This window comes from Oncorhynchus tshawytscha, linkage group LG14, assembly GCF_018296145.1.
Source record: "Oncorhynchus tshawytscha isolate Ot180627B linkage group LG14, Otsh_v2.0, whole genome shotgun sequence".
In the NCBI taxonomy this organism is placed as follows: Eukaryota; Metazoa; Chordata; class Actinopteri; order Salmoniformes; family Salmonidae; genus Oncorhynchus; species Oncorhynchus tshawytscha.
In genome coordinates this window covers 36,618,204-36,640,550 of record NC_056442.1, presented here as the reverse complement: position 1 = coordinate 36,640,550, position 22,347 = coordinate 36,618,204, and the positions used below count along the sequence as shown (strand labels likewise).

The 22,347-nt window shown below is 41.6% G+C and overlaps 2 protein-coding genes across 4 annotated transcripts in view; one reads left to right on the top strand and one right to left on the bottom strand.

The window, feature by feature from the left end:
* LOC112267134 (roundabout homolog 2) overlaps positions 1–888 on the bottom strand; it is a 65,060-nt gene extending 64,172 nt beyond the window's left edge. For both annotated transcript variants that reach the window (XM_024445246.2, XM_024445248.2), the window contains exon 1: positions 462–888. In XM_024445246.2, coding sequence (XP_024301014.2) covers positions 462–543 — 82 coding nt within the window. In that variant the 5' untranslated portion in view covers positions 544–888. The remainder of the gene's footprint in view (positions 1–461) is intronic.
* Positions 889–12,843: 11,955 nt separating this feature from the next.
* LOC112267133 (endothelial cell-selective adhesion molecule-like) overlaps positions 12,844–22,347 on the top strand; it is a 64,930-nt gene continuing 55,426 nt past the window's right edge. For both annotated transcript variants that reach the window (XM_024445245.2, XM_024445243.2), the window contains exon 1: positions 12,844–13,317. In XM_024445245.2, the coding sequence (XP_024301013.2) occupies positions 13,263–13,317 (55 nt within the window). In that variant the 5' untranslated portion in view covers positions 12,844–13,262. The remainder of the gene's footprint in view (positions 13,318–22,347) is intronic.

Genomic DNA, 22,347 nt, shown 5'->3' with positions numbered 1-22,347 from the left:
CCCTTGAGAATAAGTACATTTACTTTCCAACCCAGTCCCATCCTAACTAACCTGTTGCTCACTTGAGATCAAGAGACCTTGTCGGTTACAGTAATTCAACATACTGAATCTGACTAGAATACTGGAGAGGTAAAAGTTTGCTCTGCTTCTTCCCTGCACTCTTTATCTGTCTTGAAAGCAGACCATATTGGATTATAGTAGTATTATTCCGATTGGAGACAGTAATCAAGACCGACTTACATTTCAAGGTAGGCTACTGTGCATTCAATGCACACCATTTTTAAAATAATTGACAACATTCAATACCACTCTTAGAAATAGTTGCCACTGTTTTGAATTTTGTTAGCTGTTACCACATTATATTTGTCAGCCATGATCATGGAACCTGTTTAACATACCTTGTAAAGTTAGATTTAAAAAAGGATTATACATTGAGAACCTTTTTACATCTATTCACTCACCATTGAAGATTGTAGCATTTTCCAGATTCAGAGAGGATATGTTCTCGGACAAGATTGATGTCTCAGATGTAGGTCTGGACATATTAGTATAGTTGCTGTAGTTGCTGCTCTAAGGGTCAGCATAGAAGTTAATCTGCAGCAGAGTCCGGGATAAAATAGAGAAGCATTTTGACTGAGTGAAAAAGTGACATTCCAGCTGTCCTCTCCGATATCCTTCTTGTCCTGATCCTTTAGGCTGTGTTCTGCATATCAAAGTTTCCTATGAATTTAAAAGTGAACTCCAAAATGACAAAGAAACATCAAAACGTCTTCTAAAAGCACTATGCCTTCCAAATTCCTATGTAAAAAAATAAATGTTCGGGTCTTGTTCCTTCTTTCTCCTTCTTTCTGTCTTAACCCTTTTCTGATACTTTGTCTCATGCCCTCTTCTTGTCATCTGTTTCCAATTCTCTCTCTCTGTTTCACTTGCTCCACCCCTTCCTCCTCAGTCATTTTGGAATTGTGATCGGGGTCCCTCGAGTCTATGGAGTGAGAGGGCATGTGTCGTCAGAGATAAATGCATAAACAGTTGAATTGTAACTATCCCAAGGATTGGGTGGGAAAGTAAAAAACACACAGTATTTAAGTATTTAGGCATACAGCATGTATTTACATACCAAATATACCCTCCATATTTCAACATTTCTCTGTGGAACTAGTAGTCCAGCAGGGGCAATAATTAGTCATAGTACACCCCACCATTCTGTTGAAAGCGCCCTTTACTGCCACCCATGTCATTCCACCAGCAACTGGGGCACCAAGGTCCAGTGGGGGTAATTTCACTGACACAATCTCACTTCTGCCCAGTTGTCAACTTAATCTATAGGCTGGCATTGACGAATAGTTGTATTAATGAATAGCGCCCGGCTAAACATTATTGATAAAATGTTTGTTTTTTTAAAGAAAAAAAGAAAAAAAAGACACATATCAAGATTAAGGAACGTTATGCCAATTCCACAATGGAACTCAAACTAATTAACACAAGTATTTGAAGGAGAAGGTCAATCTTGGGTTCTTCTCATTCCAACCCTGCCTTATATTATGAATTGACCCATCTGGCCAAGTATGGAGCTCCGTTACTGATGAGCAGCTGAAAAAAGACAATAGGCCAGGTGATGAGGTACTGATTACACACTGAATAATGGGATCTCTCCTGCTCTCATTGAAGCCAGGGACAGAGGAATAATTACCAAAATACAGATTGCCCCTGGATGTTAGCTATATCTTGTGTTTTTAACTAGGCAAGTCAGTTAAGAACAAATTATTATTTACAAGGACGGCCTAGGAACGGTGGGTTAACTGCCTTGTTCAGTGGCAGAACAACAGATTTTGACCTTGTCAGCTCGGGTGTTCGATCCACCAACCTTTCGGTTACTGGTCCAACACTCTAACCACAAGGCTATCTGCCGCCACTTATTGATTTGGTTTGGTTTGGTAAATGCAACATATAGATCCTGTGCCTGGTTGGTTATAGACCATAAAGGAATTTTTGAGCTCAGTGACACAAATCAAATACATTTTCATTTGTCACATGCGCCGAATACAACAGTGAAATGCTTACTTACAAGCCCTTGACCAACAATGCAGTTTTAAGAAAAATACCTATAAAAAATAAGAAATAAAAGTAACAAATAATTAAACAGCAGCAGTAAGATAACAATAGCGAGGCTATATACAGGGGGTACCAGTACAGAGTCAATCTGTGGTGGCACCGGTTAGTCGAGGTAATTGAGGTAATATGTACATGTAGGTAGAGTTATTAAAATGTCTATGCATAGATAATAACAGAGAGTAGCAGCAGCGTAAAAGAGAGGATGCAAATAGTCTGGGTAGCCATTTGATTTGATGTTCAGGAGTCTTATTGCTTGGGGGTAGAAGTTGTTTAGAAGCCTCTTGGACCTAGACTTGGCGTATGGTAGCAGAGAGAACAGTCTATGACTAGCGTGGCTGGAGTCTTTGACATTTTTTAGGGCCTTCCTCTGACACTGCCTGGTATAGAGGTCGTGGATGGCAGGAAGCTTAGCCCCAGTGATGTACTGTGCTGTTCGCACTACCCTCTGTAGTGCCTTGCGGTTGGAGGGATGTAAGTGGGCGGATCCCTATTAGATGTCATCCTCTCCTGTATGGAGTGTTTCTAAACATCTAAACTACATACAGTGCATTCGGAAAAAATTGAGACCCCTTGACTTTTTCCACAATTTGTTACGTAACAGCCTTATTCTAAAATGGATAAAACACGTTTTTTCCCTCATCAATCTACTCACAATACCCCAAATTGACAAAGCAAAAACAGGTTAATAGGTGTGGCGTATCAAGAAGTCAATTAAACAGCATGGTCATTACACAAGTGCACCTTCTGCTGCAAACAATAAAAGGCCACTCTAACATGTGCAGTTTTGTCACACAACGATATGCCACATATGTCTCAAGTTTTGAGGGAGTGTGCCATTGGCATGCTGACTGTAGGAATGTCCAGCAGAGATTTTGCCAGATAATTTAATGTTGTTTTATCTACCATAAGCTGCCTAACAATGTCATTTTAGAGAATTTGGCAGTATGTCTTATCGACCTCACAACCGCCGAAAATGGGTAACCACGCCAGCCCAGGACCTCCACATCTGGCTTCACCTGCGGGACCGTCTGAGACCAGCCACCTGGACAGCTGATGAAACTATGGGTTTGCACAACCGAAGAATTTCTGCACAACTGTCAGAAACCGTCTCAGGGAAGCTCATCTGCGTGCTCGTCATCCTCACCAGGGTCTTGACCTGAGTGCAGTTCGGCATTGTAACCAACTTCAGTGGGCAAATGCTCACCTTCGATGGCCACTGGCACGCTTGAGAAGTGTGCTCTTCATGGATGAAAACCAGTTTCAACAGGGGCGATGGCAGACCGTGTGTATGGCGTCGTGTGGACAAGCGGTTTGCTGGTGAACAGAGTGCCCCATGGTGGCGGTGGGGTTATGGTATGAGCAGGCATAAGCTACGGACAATGAACACAATTGTATTTTATCGATGGTAATTTGAATGCACAGAGAAACCGTGATGAGATCTTGAGGCCCATTGTCGTGCCATTCATCCGCTGCCATCACCTCATGTTTCAGCATAACAATGCACAGCCCTATGTCGCATGGATCTGTACACAATTCTGTACACAATTCCAGTTATTCCATGGCCTGCTTACTCACCAGACATGTCACCCATTGAGCAAGTTTGGGATGCTCTGGATCGACGTGTACGACACGGTGTTCCAGTTCCCGCCAATATCCAGCAACTTCGCACAGCCATTGAAGAGGAGTGGGACAACATTCCACAGGCCACAATCAACAGCCTGATCAACTCTATGCGAAGGAGATGTGTCGCGCTGCATGAGGCAAATAGTGTTCACACCAGATACTGACTGATTTTCTGATCCACATCCCTACATTTTTTAAGGTACTGTATCTGTGACCAACAGATGCATATTTGTATTCCAAGTCATGTGAAATCCATAGCAAAGGCCTAATGAATTTATTTCAAACAACTGATTTCCTTATATGAACTATAACTCAGTTAAAATATTTGCAATTCTTGCATGTAGCGTTTTTATATTTTTTTCAGTGTATCACAGCAACTGGACACACACACACACACACACACACACACACACACACACACACACACACACACACACACACACAACACACACACACAAGAACGAGCATGCACGCATGCACACACGCCTAAACTGAAACAGAATAGTTGTGCTTTATACAGTCCACACTAATTAGGGTCCCACAGAAAACACCAAAACTGAGGTTCCAACCCTGTCACAATAGGCTTGTTTGACATTGCAGCTGACAGTGCCAACTGACTAATCTACAAATCACTTTCCATCATAAATAACTACCCACAAGTAAAAACACAACCTTATGGAATAATTCTTGGATAGCTTTTCTGAATTCCTTCGATAAATTGGCACACATGGAATAATAAAGGCATAGAAACCGTAAATGACTTGGTAATAGGAAATACATTTATTTCCATGACAGAGGTAAAAAGTAATTTTGTACTGACCAATGTAGATAGTTTCAAATACATGCAACTTAAAAGTTACATATCACACAATTTTGATTTGAAATCTTTTGGATTTGAGTCAGAAAAGGATGTTCATATGATAGGGAAGATCTACAAAACCTTGTAGAAAGCATATCCAAGTGAAAATCTCTTAGAAAATATTATATACTATTGGAACCAAGACTTAACTCATACTGATACTCAACTGATATTGGCATAAGATGGAGGGAAAGTTGGAGCATTACTAACGAATTTACAGTTAACTAAAATGTACGCTCATTCCAGTATAAACTAGAATTAATTATACAAGATACGCAATTCACAAGTTCTACAGCACAGCAGAGTCATGTCTCAAGTGTAAAACTTAAAATGACTCAATAATCCATGCTTTCTGGGAATGCTATAAAGTTTGGAAGTTGTGGGCAAAGCTATAAAAGGTGTCAGAAGTACTACAATGTAAAAGTACTTTTAATCAATCTCTCTGCATATTTCAAGACATGACATATGGGGGTGTAGTGAGATACCCAATGGGCGGAACTATTCTTTACTCATTTTGAAAAAGCATATACTAAACATGTGGAAGTCAATCAAGCCGCCATCATTGACACAATGGAAAAATCAAATGATGTATTATTTAAATATTGAAATAGGATGGGCAACCAAGAAAAACAAATTGGTACAATTTAATATCAATTGGAAAACAATAATGCAGGCAATAGTGATGGATGTGTGAGCATGCGGGTCTGGGCAGATGATGTTACGCTCGTCGTTGTAAGGATGGTCAGACCAAGATGCAGTGTGGATGAAGCGTAATTTTTATTAGTGATAACCAGAAACAAAACAATAAAGCGTAACCAATGAAACATACAGCCTAGTAGGGCTAAACAGGACAGTACCAAAAACAAGATCCCACAAACTACAGGTGGAAAAAAGGCTGCCTAAGTATGATCCCCAATCAGAGAAAATGATAGACAGCTGCCTCTGATTGGGAACCATACCCAGCCAACAAAGAAATAGAAAACATAGATTGCCCACCCTAGTCACACCCTGACCTAAACAAATAGAGAATTAAAAGGATCTCTAAGGTCAAGGCGTGACAGAGGAGATGTAGTCATTGTTTTTATTTGTTCTTAAGTTGTTCGTATGTATACAGTACATTTGTTTTTGTTTTTGGAATGTAAAAAAAAGAAAAGAAAAGGAAAAATAACTACTCAGTCACAACGTACCCATGATACGCTACAGTTTGATCCTCTCGAACACGGCCATTATCTCTCCTCTGGTGATTGCTTACAAACAGGGAGGCTACAGTCGTCAGGAACAGTAGTACTGTATATGTACAAGTGGGGGAGATATTGTATACATTTAAAGCACAGGGGAACATGATAAAGTGGATTGATGACAGAGAGATAGTCAGAGGTGTGAACATTGCGTTTTTCCCCTCTGTCCGACCTGTTGGAATGAGGGCGGGCAAAAGTGATGGTGGAAGGGAGAACAAAGATACACATATTTAGAAGGCTGTGCATTGATATGTATTGGAGACATAGAACCAGCCCATCCACTCTCCTAATAATCCTGGTGTCTCATTCATCGTCAAATCATTCACATAGTCCCCTTTAGGGAATCAAGCACAGGAGGCTTTTGAGGGGAGGATGGCTCATAATAATGACCGGAACATGGAAACCATGTGTTCTATGTATTTGATACCATTCCACCTATTCCGCTCCAGCCATTACCACGAGCCCGTCCTCCCCAATTAAGGTGCGACCAACCTCCTGTGGATTCAAGTATTGTGACCCTCCTGTGACTGTGGGATCTGTATATTACGGTATTAAAGTACTGTCTGTGACTGTGATGCTGTACACCAATACATTATGAAGGTGCAGTACTCTAAAGTGGTTAAATGCATCACCCTAATAAGTGCCACAGATGATGAGAGATATGGATATGATGCATTAAAATAGGCTACAATTCGAGTATGTCTAAAATCAACAGATTATTTTTAAGTAATCACAGAATCCTGAACCAAATCCCACGTTTGCTGGACATGATAGTCTGATACGAAAGACTGGTATTTACCTCTTTGGCATCTGTCTGTGTGAATAAAATACATTTTTCAGTGAAGAGATGCTTTTCAGAGAAAAATGTTGAGACTGAGGGTTCACACAATGAGATGATTGGAGGATATCCTCCTTGTAGATTATGTTTCTAGATTGAAGTCACCTCTCAATTTTACATTTAAATTAAAATACTGCAGACTATCGTCTGGTTGTGAAAACGAATGCTCTTCACCTCTTGACCACTAGATGACACTAATCAACCATTCATTAATAACAAACTAATTGGTGATAGATTCTCTGCTGCATTTGAGTTCCACTTGTTTAGAAAACGAGAAAGTAAACTGAGGAACAAGGCACAAAGAGTTGAATTGAGTCATGAATCATGCCGGACCAGACACACTATCAATGCATGGACACCACAGTTGAGGACAGAGAGGCCCATATTGTGGCCAGGTCGCAATTGTAAATGAGAACTTGTTCTCAACTTGCCTACCTGGTTAAATAAAGGTGAAATAAAAATAAAATAAAAATATTCCACCTGGAATTGAGATCAGGGGTTCTTCTCACATGAACATGTTTAACAAAGAATTTCTTCAGGAAGTCAACTGCAGCTCAAAGTGAAAAGATACCAAATAATCAAATAATTAGGGAGTACATGCCATTGAAATAAGCTATTATACAGAATGGATGGACAACAAGGAAGTACTTATTTAACCACCTACAGGATCCACCCCGCAGGATGGATGAGCTAACGTACAGTAGTCTAATGTGATTAGCATGAGATTGTAAGTAACAAGAACATTTCCCAGGACATAGACATATCTGATATATGCAGAAAGCTTAAATTCTTGATAATCTAACTGAGCTGTCCAATTTACAGTAGTACAGTATTACAGTGAAAGAATACCATGCTATTGTTTGAGGAGAGTGTACAGTTATGAACTTGAAAATGCATTAATAAACCAATTAGGCACATTTGGGCAGTCTTGATGCAACATTTTGAACAGAAAATGCAATAGTCCATTGGATCATTCTAAAACTTTGCACATACACTGCTGACATCTAGTGGTCAAAATCTAAACTGCACATAGATTCCTAAATCATATATTGGCCTGTTTTTTTTCTTTTACCAGATCTAATGGGTTATATTCTCCTACAATAATTTCACATTTCCTCCAAAGGTCATAGTTTTTCCTTTCAAATGGTATCAAGAATATGCATATCCTTGCTTCAGGTCCTGAGCTACAGGCAGTTAGATTTGGGTATGTAATTTTAGGTGAAAACTGAAAAGGACCAGCGCAGTCAAAAACATGATTTCCTGTGTTTTATATATATTTCCATTCTACGTGGTTGGAATAATCAAATCAAATCAAATTTATTTATATATTTATATAGCCCTTCGTACATCAGCTGATATCTCAAAGTGCTGTACAGAAACCCAGCCTAAAACCCCAAACAGCAAGCAATGCAGGTGTAGCAGCACGGTGGCTAGGAAAAACTCCCCAGGAAGGCCAAAACCTAGGAAGAAACCTAGAGAGGAACCAGGCTATGTGGGGTGGCCATCTCCTCTTCTGAGATTATAACAGAACATGGCCAAGATGTTCAAATGTTCATAAATGACCAGCATGGTCAAATAATAATAATCACAGGCAGAACAGTTGAAACTGGAGCAGCAGCACGGCCAGGTGGACTGGGGACAGCAAGGAGTCATCATGCCAGGTAGTCCTGAGGCATGGTCCTAGGGCTCAGGTCCTCCGAGAGAGAGAAAGAAAGAGAGAGAGAATTAGAGAGAGCATACTTAAATTCACACAGGACACCGGATAGGACAGGAGAAGTACTCCAGATATAACAAACTGACCCTAGCCCCCGACACATAAACTACTGCAGCATAAATACTGGAGGCTGAGACTGGAGGGGTCAGTAGACACTGTGGCCCCATCCGATGACATCCCCCGGACAGGGCCAAACAGGAAGGATATAACCCCACCCACTTTGCCAAAGCACAGCCCCCACACCACTAGAGGGATATCTTCAACCACCAACTTACCATCCTGAGACAAGGCCGAGTATAGCCCACAAAGATCTCCACCACGGCACAACCCAAGTGGGGGCGCCAACCCTAAATAATATTGTTTAATTGTGCACATGATGATAATGCCCTTTTAGTGTAAGAGCTGTTTGAAAGCGTCTGAAAGTTCTGCCTGTTTTGGTGGGATGGAGTTTAAGCCTTCTATGGGGACATCATCCTGAGGTAAATTAGTTAACATATTAATAAGAAAGACAGTTCCAAACCTCTCTGCCAATAACAGCTAGTTTTCAGTTTTCCCCTCCCCACTCAGACAGTCCTAGCTCATTTTTTGCTTAAGAAACTGCCCTTTGCTAAGATGCTATTTTAGTTTTTTGTATTTTATCCCCTTTTTTGTGATATCCAATTGTGATCCAGTCTCATCGCTGAGCCAAGTAAAGCCCCCCCCTGGCCAAACCCTCCCCTAACCCAGACAACGCTGGGCCAATTGTGCACCACCCTATAGGACTAATGGTCACAGCCAGTGGTGACACTGCCTGGGATTGAACCAGGGTCTGTAGTGATGCCTAAAGCACAGCGATGCCTTGGGAGGCATTTTTGTTTCTTTTTGACCATTTTAATTGACAACATGCACAGTAAGGTACTTAATTGTTACCCAGTAAAGATCAGAGATAAAAACAGCTGCATGGGACTTTGAATTATGTTCACACAAAATACATTTTAAGACAATCCAATTTCACAAATCGCAGTTGATCTCACGTGGGATATATTGTACATTTTATGGTTCCTTAAACAAAGTAACAGTGACATAGAGCCCTACTCTATAATTGCCAAACAATTTGAAAATCTGTTCTGGGAATATATGTGGAATGAAAAATAGTGCAGCCTTAGAATGTTCCCACGGTGCAGTTTGAGATTAGTGCCTCTCTCCATATACCCACCATTAATTATCAATAATTTACACTAGCCATCAGCATCAAGTTTTCTTGGTATGTTAGTGTGAATAAGCTGGGGGGGGTGGCATTCAAATACTAGCTATATCTTTTCAGTAGGCTTTTCAGATATCTTTGGTTTTTGTTCCAATCTGGTGAGAGTAAAACATGAGCATCAATTACATAGACAAGTCATTGTGAGGTCATGTCAGGGTCTCTCTCATTTACCTATACCTGTCTACTGGAGGACGATGCTCAGAGCCTCAGACAGTCACATTTCACCTTCATTCAGACGAGCTAGTGACTCTGTCTGGTGTAACATAACAACTCATGTTATTAATTGAAGCTCTATTTTATAGCCAGTGAAAATATTCTTCGTAAGCTATGACCTCTGTCAAATTGGCTGGCAATGTTAAAAAGCAGGAAAAGCAGGACCAAAAATATGAGGCCATGAAAAATTCAAGAGTCTGCCAGTCAATTATTAACTCTAGGTTCTGGAACACACAGGTCTGATGTGATGAGGTAGTGGGTTGAGGTTAGCAGTGGTGGCAGTCATGGTCGTTGTGTATTTCACTGCAGATCGAGGTGAGGACAGATCAGTCTAAAAGATGCTGGATTTATATCATGTAATAAATCCATTACATCCAACAACTAAAACAACACATGGGCCACGCAGATATTAATATTTCACCTGACAACCCATTTATGAGCTGAGGCAGGACCTCAGACTTACACTACAACTTAAAAGCCTAGCTCATGCTCCTATCTGTCCTCTCACACAACTATCTGTTAATGTTTCCTGGGGATTTTGACATGCAAAAGAAATGTGTCCTATATGTAAACATTTAAATGAGTCTCAGGTAATGCACTTTAACTGATTTCACATCTTTATAGACTTTATCTGGAATAAATTTCAGTATGAACTAAATCCCTGAAACGTTTTATCTATAGCATTGACCTGAATATACATTTCAGTACAAATCAGGAATAATCTTCTCCATGCTCATTCACAGCATTATTCCATACACCCTATCCCTTCAGAAGACAGGTCACTGCCATGCTTATCTTCTTAGATCTTTGACAAGTCTGTAGGCCAATGCTTGTATCCCCTTAGCACTTGACCTTAAAGGTCCAATGCAGACATTTTTATTTCAATATAAAATCATTTTTGGGCAACAATTAAGTACCTTACTGTGATTGTTTTCACTTAAAATGGTTAAAAAGAAACAAAAACAGCTTCTTAGCAATGAGCAATTTATAAAGAAATAATTTGCTAGGACTCTCTGGGAGTGGTCTGAGTGAGGAGGGGAAAACTGAAAACTAGCTGTTATTGGCAGAGGTTTGAAACTCTTTCTTATTGGTCTATTAACTAATTTACCACCCGGTGATGTCTGGTGATCCAGGTTGAAATGTCAGCCTGTCTTTTCAAACAGTTCTTACACTAAAAGGGCATTATCATCAATTTCACAATTTCACACCTACTCATTCAAGGGTTTTTCTTAATTTTTTTACAATTTTCTACATTGTCGAATAATAGTGAAGACATCAAAACTATGAAATAACACACATGGAATCATGTAGTAACCAAAAAAGTGTTAAACAAATCAAAATATATTTGAGATTTGAGATTCTTCAAAGTAGCCACCCTTTGCCTTGATGACAGCTTTGCACATTCTTGGCATTCTCTCAACCACCTTCATGAGGTAGTCACCTGGAATGCAGGTGACTACATTGTTAAAAGTGAATTTGTGGAATTTCTTTCCTTCTTAATGTGTTCGAGCCAATCAGTTGTGTTGTGACAATGTAGGGGTGATAAACAGAAGATAGCCCTATTTGGTAAAAGACCAAGTCCATATTATGTCAGAAACAGCTCAAATAAGCAAAGAGAAACGACAGTCCATCATTACTTGAAGACATGAAGGTCAGTCAATCTGTAAAATATCAAGAACTTTGAAAGTTTCCTCAAGTGAGGTTGCAAAAACCCTCAAGCGCTATGATGAAACTGGCTCTTATGAGGACCGCCACAGGAAAGGAAGACCCAGAGTTACCTCTGCTCCAGAGGATACGTTCATTAGAGTTAACTGCACCTCAGATTGCAGCCCAAATAATTGCATCACAGAGTTCAAGTAACAGACACATCTCAATATCAACTGTTTAGAGGAGACTGCGTGAATCAGGCCTTCATGATCGAATTGCTGCAAGGAAAACACTACTAAAGGACACCAATAATAAGAAGAGAATTGCTTGGGCCAAGAAATACGAGCAATGGACATTAGACCGGTGCAAATCTGTCCTTTGGTCTGATGAATCTAAATTTGAGATTTTTGGTTCCAACCGCTGTGTATTTGTGAGATGCAGAGTAGGTGAACGGATGACCTCCACATGTGTGGTTCCCACCGTGAAACATGGAGGAGGAGGTTTGATAGTGTGGGGGTGCTTTGTTAGTGACACTGTCAATTATTTCTTTAGAATTCAAGGCACACTTAACCAGCAAGGCTAACACAGCATTCTGCAACGATATGCCATCCCATCCGGTTTGCACTTAGTGGGACTATCATTTGTTTTTCAACAGGACAATGACCCAAAACACACCTCCAGGCTGTGTAAGGGCTATTTGACCAAGAAGGAGAGTGATGGAGTGCTGCATCAGATGACCTGGCCTCCACAATTACCGACCTCAACCCAAATGAGATGTTTTGTTATGAGTTGGACCACAGAGTGAAATGCAGCCAACAAGTGCTCCGCATATGTGGGAACGCTTTCCAGACTGTTGGAAAAGCATTCCTAATGAAGCTGGTTGAGAGAATGCCACGAGTGTGCAAAGCTGTCGTCAAGGCAAAGGGCGGCTACTTTGAACAATCTAAAAGATATATTTGTTTAACACTATTTTGGTTACTACATGATTCCATATGTGTTATTTCATAGTTTTGATGTCTTCGCTATTATTCTACAATGTAGAAAATAGTAAAAAAATAAAGAAAAACCCTTGAATGAGTTGGTGTGTCCAAACCTTTGACTGGGAAAAAAAACACAGGCAAATCACTTTTTTTGAACGCACTGGGCCTTTAATAACTTTTTTTTCCACAGTTAATAAGGCTTCATTACAAGCCTTAGTTCATAGTAATTAGTCCTATATAAATTATTAATCTTGTGTATAGATGTTACAGAGTAGAAAGTATAAAAACAAACAGTGCAAAATTAAACCATAACAGTGCAAAATGTCCATAATGATAGGGGGCGGGGCGTTTCATGTGCGCACAGGTGCAGGCGGGCAGGTGACCCGTTATAACTGTCCACTTCGAGGGTAAGGAGGGGAGACTACTGTCTACATTTCAACTCTGGAGAGAGATGGAAAGCAGCACATATGTAAGGGTTTCAGGAGTAAAGTCAAGGGAAACAGAGCGTCGACTTCTCGACAAATGGTTTCTTATTTGACCGTGTACGGTGGAAGTGTACCAGCGCCAGTTTTCTGCAATGTTTGCTCGGCGGACGGGAAAGCTGAAATAATTCATAAACTATTACCTTTCTATACTGTCTAAGTTCAACTTCCCGCGTTCACTTTGGCCAGAAGTGGAGCGGATGAGAGCCCACTGAACAGGAGACTAACTTCAAAAAGACAACAGACGCCTACTCCTTTTGTAGACAAGTTTGCTATTTGTCTTGCACAGGGCACGTGCGGTTCATGTTGGGCAATGGCGATGTCTGGGAGAGTCCGAGCGCTCCTGTTATTGTTATGGATTTTTCAAGGTAAGAATTTTGTGCCGCAACTATTCTATTTACCCTTTTGTTTTTTTGGATTATGTTAGCAAATGACACATTTTCTACTATTTCAATCATTATTGTCGTTCCAGCTCTATGCGTCATTTATTTACACATACAGACTGTTAGGTTACGGTCTTGTGGTATACCGTTATTTTTCACATTTAGTGGTTCTGTGTAGCTTTCAGAAGATGTGGCATTGGAAAATTCCTCAGGCAATTTCACAAATTGTTTATAAGATGTCGAACTGCTATGGCTGTAAGGTAGGCTACCACCTGTTTTATAAATATGATGTAGCCGATGAATACCTAAATCATGTGTGAAGACCTCGCTCTTTAGTGTAGTGTTCTAGCATGACGAAAAGTAGATCTTGGCTCCAAATCTACAGTATTTGATATCAATAAATATATATTGTGAGATCCACCGTTTGGCCCAAACGCACTTGCATGGTGTTACAATAGTGTTGTAATGTAGTTTGTAGAAATTGCCTCCTGAGATTTCGCCCCTGAAGTGAAAATGTATCTAAGTACAGGGAGTAATAAGGTATCTACAAGTTTTTTTTTAGGTGGCTGTTGTTTTTCAAAGCACAATTGAACCAGGGGTTGGTTTCTTCAATAGTGGAGGGGAGAAAGGTGCGGTGTGCTCATAGGTAGGCTGTCTCACTGGCTACGACATGCATCCTTTCACCTGTCGGGACAGTTCAAACTATCAAATTGCATTGTTATTCTGATGGTATTCTGATGGTTTTTAATCAGCTAGATTCAGCTCAGCCGCAGGCCGATTTGTTTTCTTGAGCGGATGGTTAGGAGAACTGAACATAATTACAAATAATTTGTAGAGCAACTTGACTGCAATAACCTCACAGATAATATTTTATTAAAACAATCGCTTCAAACCTTGCTAACATTTTGTGTACAATCACAAACATCTCTGTGGGAATACTTTGGAAAATATTTCCCAAATAAAAATAGCTTGGTGCTGATTTGCTGGTGTATTTAGTTATTTTGTTTCTCAAACTTGGGGAGCCAAGTAAAATCACCCCCATGCCACCAGTTGGGGAACAAAAATAAGCATGTTTTATATTGTAACTTATTTTGTGTTGAGGAAACCCCCATACTAGATTGACTACCAGCAGCAGCACAGTGAGATGAGCATTGTGGTTGTTGCTAAGCTGCCCAGCCCACGCTGCTGAAGTCAAAGGAGGTTGTAATCCTCTGATTTGCCCTGGCGTTTTAACAAGGCGAGGACAAGGTACAGATTCACCGGCCGGCCCGGGTGGCGGTCTTGGTTGATGAGATTAAAACGCGAGTGATGACGACAGACTGGCTAAGGGACTGGTTTCACGTCAGGCTGGGATTAAAATGGCAAACATGGAGTTGGAGTGTGTTCATCATGACACTATCCATTCAGCCTGGAGTAAACCCTGTGTTGTAGGATAGGCCATGGCCAACATGAACTCATCAACTCACAGCATTATTTTACTTCCATCTGTCCTACTTACATAGGCTGTCAGGGGATTGACAGCAACCATTGGCTCCTCCAGTCAGAGGATTTATCATCTATGCCGTAGGACAGGACACCTGGGTGGAGTTTGATAAATTAGGATAACAGTATATAAGGGTGGACAACTGAACTGCATGAGCCAGAAAAGGCATTTCCCGTTTGTTAGTATTAAATACATCCCTCAAATTTAATTCTGGACCTCGAAGTCAGTTCCACTGCTTTGTTCATTCGTTTTTCATTCTGCCCCTCATCATCGACTGATGTAGACCTTGGACACTAGGTGGGAGCAATTCATTATCAGGTAAAACAGAAAACTAGCCGTACTCCAGACCTCTAAGGGTAAGATTTGAGTACTCCAAATCAGTCCTTGATTAGAGGGAAAGAATTGGCGGGGGGAAGAGAGAAACGGGTTTAGAGGTCAGATATGAATTTGAGGGCTCTAGGCGAGGGATTTTAAAACCTCTCCTCTGGGACCCCCAGCCGTTCCATGTATTTGAACTATTCCACAGCTAGTAAACCTGATTTAACTTGTCAACTAATCATCAAGTCCTTGATTAGGTAAGTTCAGGGCTACAACACAGTTGTGAGACGTTTGGTGGTCGCAGAGGATAGGTTTGAAAACCACTGCTCTGTGCTATCAGTTATAACTGCTCAACTTGGCCCCCATAACGTTCTGCAGATGTCAGACCCTAATACTACAGTTTTCTGCTAGGTAAGGAAGGTGATTACACTGTTGCTAGTTTATGAGTGTGTATGGGTATATCTGTGTGTGTGCTTAATGCGAGCACATGATGAGGCCTATTAAATGCTCACCCAGCTGAAGTTGTTGCCTCCTAACATTAACCTAGCCTACTGTCAATGGAGAGCTTCAATTTACAAAACAAAATGTCATTCAAGTTTTCATGAGCTTTTTGCATGTTTTTATCACTGTTGCTATGCTCAGATTAGGACCGAATTATCTGTGGAATTGTATTTCATACCCAAGCTATTTAGAGGGAGAAATAAAAAATTCCTGTTTCTTTGTATTATGTTGCTACTCTGTTAGCCATTAGTGTCTCCTGCCACTGTATCTGTACCTTGTGGAGGAGCCGGCGTTAATGTGATCTATAAGCTTCTTTTTTTCCTTGCTGGGGAGGAAAAGCAGTAAAATTAGGCTAGGGGGCTATTGGATTGAGGAAGCCTCTTGTCAATTAAAACACTGACAGGGTTGACAGCTAGTGCAAATGTCACACTTAAACTGGCCAATTAGGCCTGACAGAAGAAATATGATAATAACATTGCTATGTGACAGCTGATTCCACAAACATTATCTCAATGTAAATACACTGTTAATGATCTGTTCGAGAACGACCTCGATGAACAATTCAGAACGTGAAGAATTATATTTGTCTTGGTAAAATGTATTTTATAACATAAGGAAGTGAAATTTCATCACCAATGTGCATTTTCACCCACTCTTGGCAGACCCAACTCTTCCTGTCAAACCATAACAGGAGATATCTGGAAATATGTGAATTTGTTGGGTCCATGTGAGCAATTAATCACTAAGTAGTGCTTTATGGTAGGCAAAACTCTTTGGTATTAAAGTTGATCGAACAGTTGTACTGTCCCCACCCCCAGAGGTTTTTACTTGTGTTCACTATTGTCTAAATGTGAATTTAGCAAAATCACATGTGTTCCATAGTAACAGTGGTGGCGGATGGCACAGAGGGAGCCAGTACCTCGGAGTTGGCTCCTCTCTCAGCAGAGATCATTAGCAAGGCTAGTGCCAAGCTAGCTGTGGCAATTTATTATTATTGTTATTATATATATATATATATAACCCCCACAATGCAGCCAGGACGTGCCAGCACCGACAGTCAATATTTCACCTCATTAACTCCTACTACTGACAGTGAATGGGCGAATATGTTACTGAGTTTTAATATTTGAATATGTATTGTAATATAGACTCCTGTGTTTCTTTCCATTCTGTTTGTTGTTTGAGCTCCCTTCAGAATAGCATACAGTAACCTTTTATACACTGTCAATCTGCTGATGGGTCTGACCTGAATTAGCAGCAAGACAAAAGTAGCCTACAATGGTTGTTTAATGGGTTGAAAATAGGCCTGTCTTCGTGGCACAATAATACTCAGTCAAACATACAAACACAAATCACTGTACTGTATTTTACTACGGTACAGTGTGACTCTGGGGAAGTAAACAGAGCGGTTCTGATGATGAAGCAGAGTGTGGCAGTGAAGTGAGCTGAGGCACACAGACTGCAGTAAAGGTGACGGTGTGTGTGCTGCCACAGCTGCAGCTTGACAGGAGCACTTCACCACCAACACATCTCCATCTAGATCCTGTTCTCATGTGACTAATGATGCAGGGGTGGGAAGGGAGGGCAGGCATCAGGCGGGGGAGGTCTGGTATGGGAGTTAAGGGAGTAGGAAGGGAGGGTAGGTGGGGGGGACGGAAGGCTTAGGTGGCCAGTGAGAGGAGTTGGAATACAGGCCAGTGAGGCCACCCCACTCTGCCAAATACTGACGGACACAGTGAAGGCTCCTCAGTTAATTTCATAAAAATTGGAAAACATTTAAAGTTACCATTTTTAGATAAAACTATATATTCTAATCAAATGTATTTATACAGCCCATCGTACATCAGCTGATATCTCAAAGTGCTGTACAGAAACCCAGCCTAAGACTCCAAACAGCAAGCAATGCAGGTGTAGAAGCACGGTGGCCAGGAAAAACTCCCTAGAAAGGCCGAAACCTAGAGAGGAACCAGGCTATGAGGGGTGGCCAGTCCTCTTCTGGCTGTACCGGGTGGAGATTATAACAGAACATAGCCAAGATGTTCATAAATGACCAGCAATAATCACAGTAGTTGTCGAGGGTGCAGCAAGTCAGCAGCTCAGGAGTAAATGTCAGTTGGCTTTTCATAGCCGATCATTAGGAGTATCTCTACCGCTCCTGCTGTCTCTAGAGTTGTAAACAGCAGGTCTGGGACAGGTTGCATGTCCGGTGAACAGGTCAGGGTTCCATAGCCACAGGCAGAACAGTTGTAACTGGAGCAGCAGCATGGCCAGGTGGACTGGGGACAGCAAGGAGTCCTCATGCCAGGTAGTCCTGAGGCATGGTCCTAGGGCTCAGGTCCTCCGAGAGAAAGAGAATTACATAGGGCATACTTAAATTCACACAGGACACTGGATAAGACAGGAGAAGTACTCCAGATATAACAAACTGACCCGAGCCACCCGAGACACAAACTACTGCAGCATAAATACTGGAGGCTGAGACAGGGGGGGTTAGGAGACACTGTGGCCCCATCCGATGATACCCCCGGACAGGGCCAAACAGGAAGGATATAACCCCACCCACTTTGCCAAAGCACAGCCCCCACACCACTAGAGGGATATCTTCAACCACCAACTTACCATCCTGAGACGAGGCCGAGTATAGCCCACAAAGATCTCCGCCACGGCACAACCCAAGGGGGGGCGCCAACCCAGACAGGAAGATCACATCAGTGACTCAAGTGACGTACCCCTCCTAGGGACGGCATGAAAGAGCACCAGTAAGCCAGTGACTCAGCCCCTGTAATAGGGTTAGAGGTAGAGAAACCCAGTGGAAAGAGGGGAACCGGCCAGGCAGAGACAGCAAGAGCGGTTCGTTGCTCCAGAGCCTTTCCGTTCACCTTCACCTTCACACGCCTGGGCCAGACTACACTCAATAATAAGACCCACTGAAGAGATGAGTCTTCAGTAAAGACTTAACGGTGGAGACGGAGTTTGCGTCTCTCACATGGGTAGGCAGACCATTCCATAAAAATGGAGCTCTATAGGAGAAAGCTCTGCCTCCAGCTGTTTGCTTAGAAATTCTAGGGACAATTAGGAGGCCTGCATCTTGTGACCGTAGCGTACGTGTAGGTATGTACGGCAGGACCAAATCAGAGATGGGTAGGAGCAAGCCCATGTAATGCTTTGTAGGTTAGCAGTAAAACCTTGAAATCAGCCCTTGCCTTAACAGGAAGTCAGTGTAGGGAGGCTAGCAGTGGAGTAATATGATCACATTTTTTGGTTCTAGTCAGGATTCTAGCAGCCGTATATAGCACTAACTGAAGTTTATTTAAAGCTTTATCCGGGTAACCGGAATTGCAGTAGTCTAACCTAGAAGTAACAAAAACATGGATTCATTTTTCTGCATTTTTGGACAGTTTCTGATTTTTGCAATGTTACGTAGATGGGGAAAAAAAGCTGTCCTTGAAACTGTCTTGATATGTTCGTCAAAAGAGAGATTAGGGTCCAGAGTAACGCCAAGGTCCTTCAGTTTTATTTGAGACGACTGTACAACCATTTAAGATTAATTGTCAGATTCAACAGAAGATCTCTTTGTTTCTTGGGGCCTAGAACAACCATCTCTGTTTTGTCCGAGTTTAAAAGTAGAAAGTTCGCAGCCATCCACTTCCTTATGTCTGAAATACAGACTTCTAGCGAGGGCAATTTTGTGGCTTCTCCATGTTTCATTGAAATGTACAGCTGCGTGTCATCCGCATAGCAGTGAAAGTTAACAGTTATGTTTCCGAATGATATCCCCAAGAGGTAATGTGTGTGTGGTGTGTGTGTGTGTGGTCCTAAAACAGAGCCTTGAGGAACACCGAAATTTACAGTTGATTTGTCAGAGGACAAACCATTCAGAGACAAACTGATATCTTTCCGACAGATAAGATCTAAACCAGGCCAGAACTTGTCCGTGTAGACCAATTTAGGTTTCCAATCTCCAAAAGAATGCCGTGATCAATGGTATCAAAAGCAGCACTAAGGTCTAGGAGCACGAGGACAGATGCAGAGCCTCGGTCTGATGCCATTAAAAGGTCATTTACCACCTTCACAAGTGCAGTCTCAGTGCTATGATGGGGTCTAAAACCAGACTGAAGCATTTCGTATACATTGTTTGTCTTCAGGAAGGCAGTGAGTTGCTGCACAACAGCCTTGTCTACAATTTTTGAGAGGAGTGGAAGATTCGATATAGGCTGAAAGTTTAAAAAAATATTTTCTGGGTCAAGGTTTGACTTTTTCAAGAGGCTTTATTACTGCCACTTTTAGTGAGTTTGGGACACATCCGGAGGTGTGTTGTCAAACAATTAATTAAAACACTGTTTTGTAATGAAGGTCTACAGTATCCTCAACAGCACTCTGTAGGGTAGCACCATGGTGTAGCCGGAGGACAGCTAGTTTCTGTTCTCTGGGTACATTGACTTAAATACAAAACCTATGAGGCTCATGGTTCCCACCCCCTTACACAGTAATTATGACAACTTCCGGAGGATGTCCTCAAACATATCAGAGCTCTTGCAGCATTGACTGGCATGTTGTCCACCCAATCAAAGGATCAGATAATTTAATCTATCACTGAAACCATAAGCTTCAGCTAACACTGCAGTGCAAAAAATGTGGTGAGTATTTGACTCCAAGAGAAAGACAATATTATAACATTTTTGAACAAATTTATTTATTCAAAAATGAAGGCAAAGCAAGAGTGGTGGAGAGATTTTAATAAGTTTTGCCTATTTAGCCCTGGCTCAAACAGAGGGATGCTATGTTGGCTATATCCAACAGAACACTGGTACTCTTCCAAGTCAAGGTAAGCTTTTGGTTTTTACAAATATATTGCAACCGGGGCACGCTGGTGTAACTGCCTGCTAAACTGCGTACTGACTATACACTGTAACATTACTGCATAATTGTAGCGGCTTTACTAACGCGTTAGTTAATAGAACTATGTTGACTATGACGTTACTTTAACTAATATGGTGACCACAGTGTAGGCTGTGTGTAGTGGTTATGATATGGTTTGGCTTGGAAAGGTTTTTTCACCTGGTCACATACAGCTGAGATATTGTGCATTGAAGTTCATAAAACAAAGGTGAGAGGAAGAGTGCATAGATGGGAGAAGGGATACAATGTGGCTGCTGTGAGTGAACTATGTGTGTTCAAGGGTTTTGATTCTGCTGATTCTGTTAAAATGTTTCTTAAGCAGAAGCAAAAGGGATAAACATACCTGAATTTGTCCAATAGAAACTCTTGTTTGCAAATGTTAGACTAATGATTACACCCTAGATCAGCTAGATGCAGGCAAGGGTGTGTAAGGCGTTACTGAATGTGTCACTGTCTGTAACATCAAATTTTTATCTCGACCTGTGTGCATCTACTTCGTAAACTTTAATTCATAGGCTAGGTTGTAGCAACCTCATAATGGGTATCGGGAAAATTGGGAAATCATTTACAGTAGTAGCCTAAACCTATCGACGTTAAATTGAACTGGGTGAATAAAATATGAATGACAGTCATCCAATAATCTGTAATAGATATAAGGCCATGCTCGCAAAACAATGAAGTCCTCCTTGCTTTGGCCTCAATAGCTTCGGTTCACTTATTCACTTTTTTAGTATTGACTTTTATGTCGTTTGGCTCAATTTCACTTATCATACAATCCATGTCAGTTGGAGTACTTGATGTCCAGGGGTTAACGGTATCACGGTGTCCAATCATAAATGGCAGATCTCTGAGCAAGCGACGTGCCATTTGCTCCCTGGCTTCGGGTGGTGATTTAGGCCAGGTGCATCCTGGGAAAATAACATGCACTAATGGGGTCGAATCTCCTTTCGATCAAACTGACAGCAGTTTGTGGGCTTCAGGGATCAAAACAATCAATGGAAGATCAAACACATTTTTATGAATCATCCCTGTTAGTGTATACTACCATACATGCCATGAATCAGAACAAATCCACATTCTGCACATAGTGTTGCATTTTCTTTTGCAGTTCATCACAATCAGGTTGAGCCTAGTAAGGTGGGAGGCTGTGGTGGTCTAGTCTCAGCTGTAGAACTGTTATTCCCCCTAATGTACCAACACAAACAGCCCTTTGTTAAAACCGAAATCTCTAAATGCATCTTTCATTGACATTTTAAAATGGCTTGCCATTGATTTCCGAGGCAGGGTATAAAGGTGTGGAAAGTGGTGGTGTCCGTAAAGCCTGCCTTTTCTGTCGGCTTTGTTGTGCAAGTAGGAGACGGGTTACCGGGTCGAAGTGAAGAGTTATGTAGTGCGCGAGTGGAAGATTACTTGTTTGTGTAATTGTAGAGCGACGTGATCCGGGGGTGTAATGGCAGAGGATGGGTCTGTGGTAGAGAGCTGTTGGAGATTGGTTTGCTCTGTAATGATGGATGATCGGCTTGCTGAGTAAAGCTAGATGGGTTTGTCAGTGGAAAAGGGCAGAAGATGGCTATGTTGGAACGGCGGAGGGAGATTGATGGTTTTGGCTGTGGGGAGATGAGAGATTAGTATTCATTGAGGAGTGCGGGCGAGGCATGCTTTATCCTCTCTGCCGGCTGCAGGCCTCGGGCCAGGTGGATGGGGTAAATCAGGAGGGGTGTGATCTGGTCTTAGAAGGTGCTGTCAGGCTTTAGACCTTACATGACAGGTTTTGTGAGGCTAAGGACCTTCTAAGGAGGCTACTGCAGGGGATT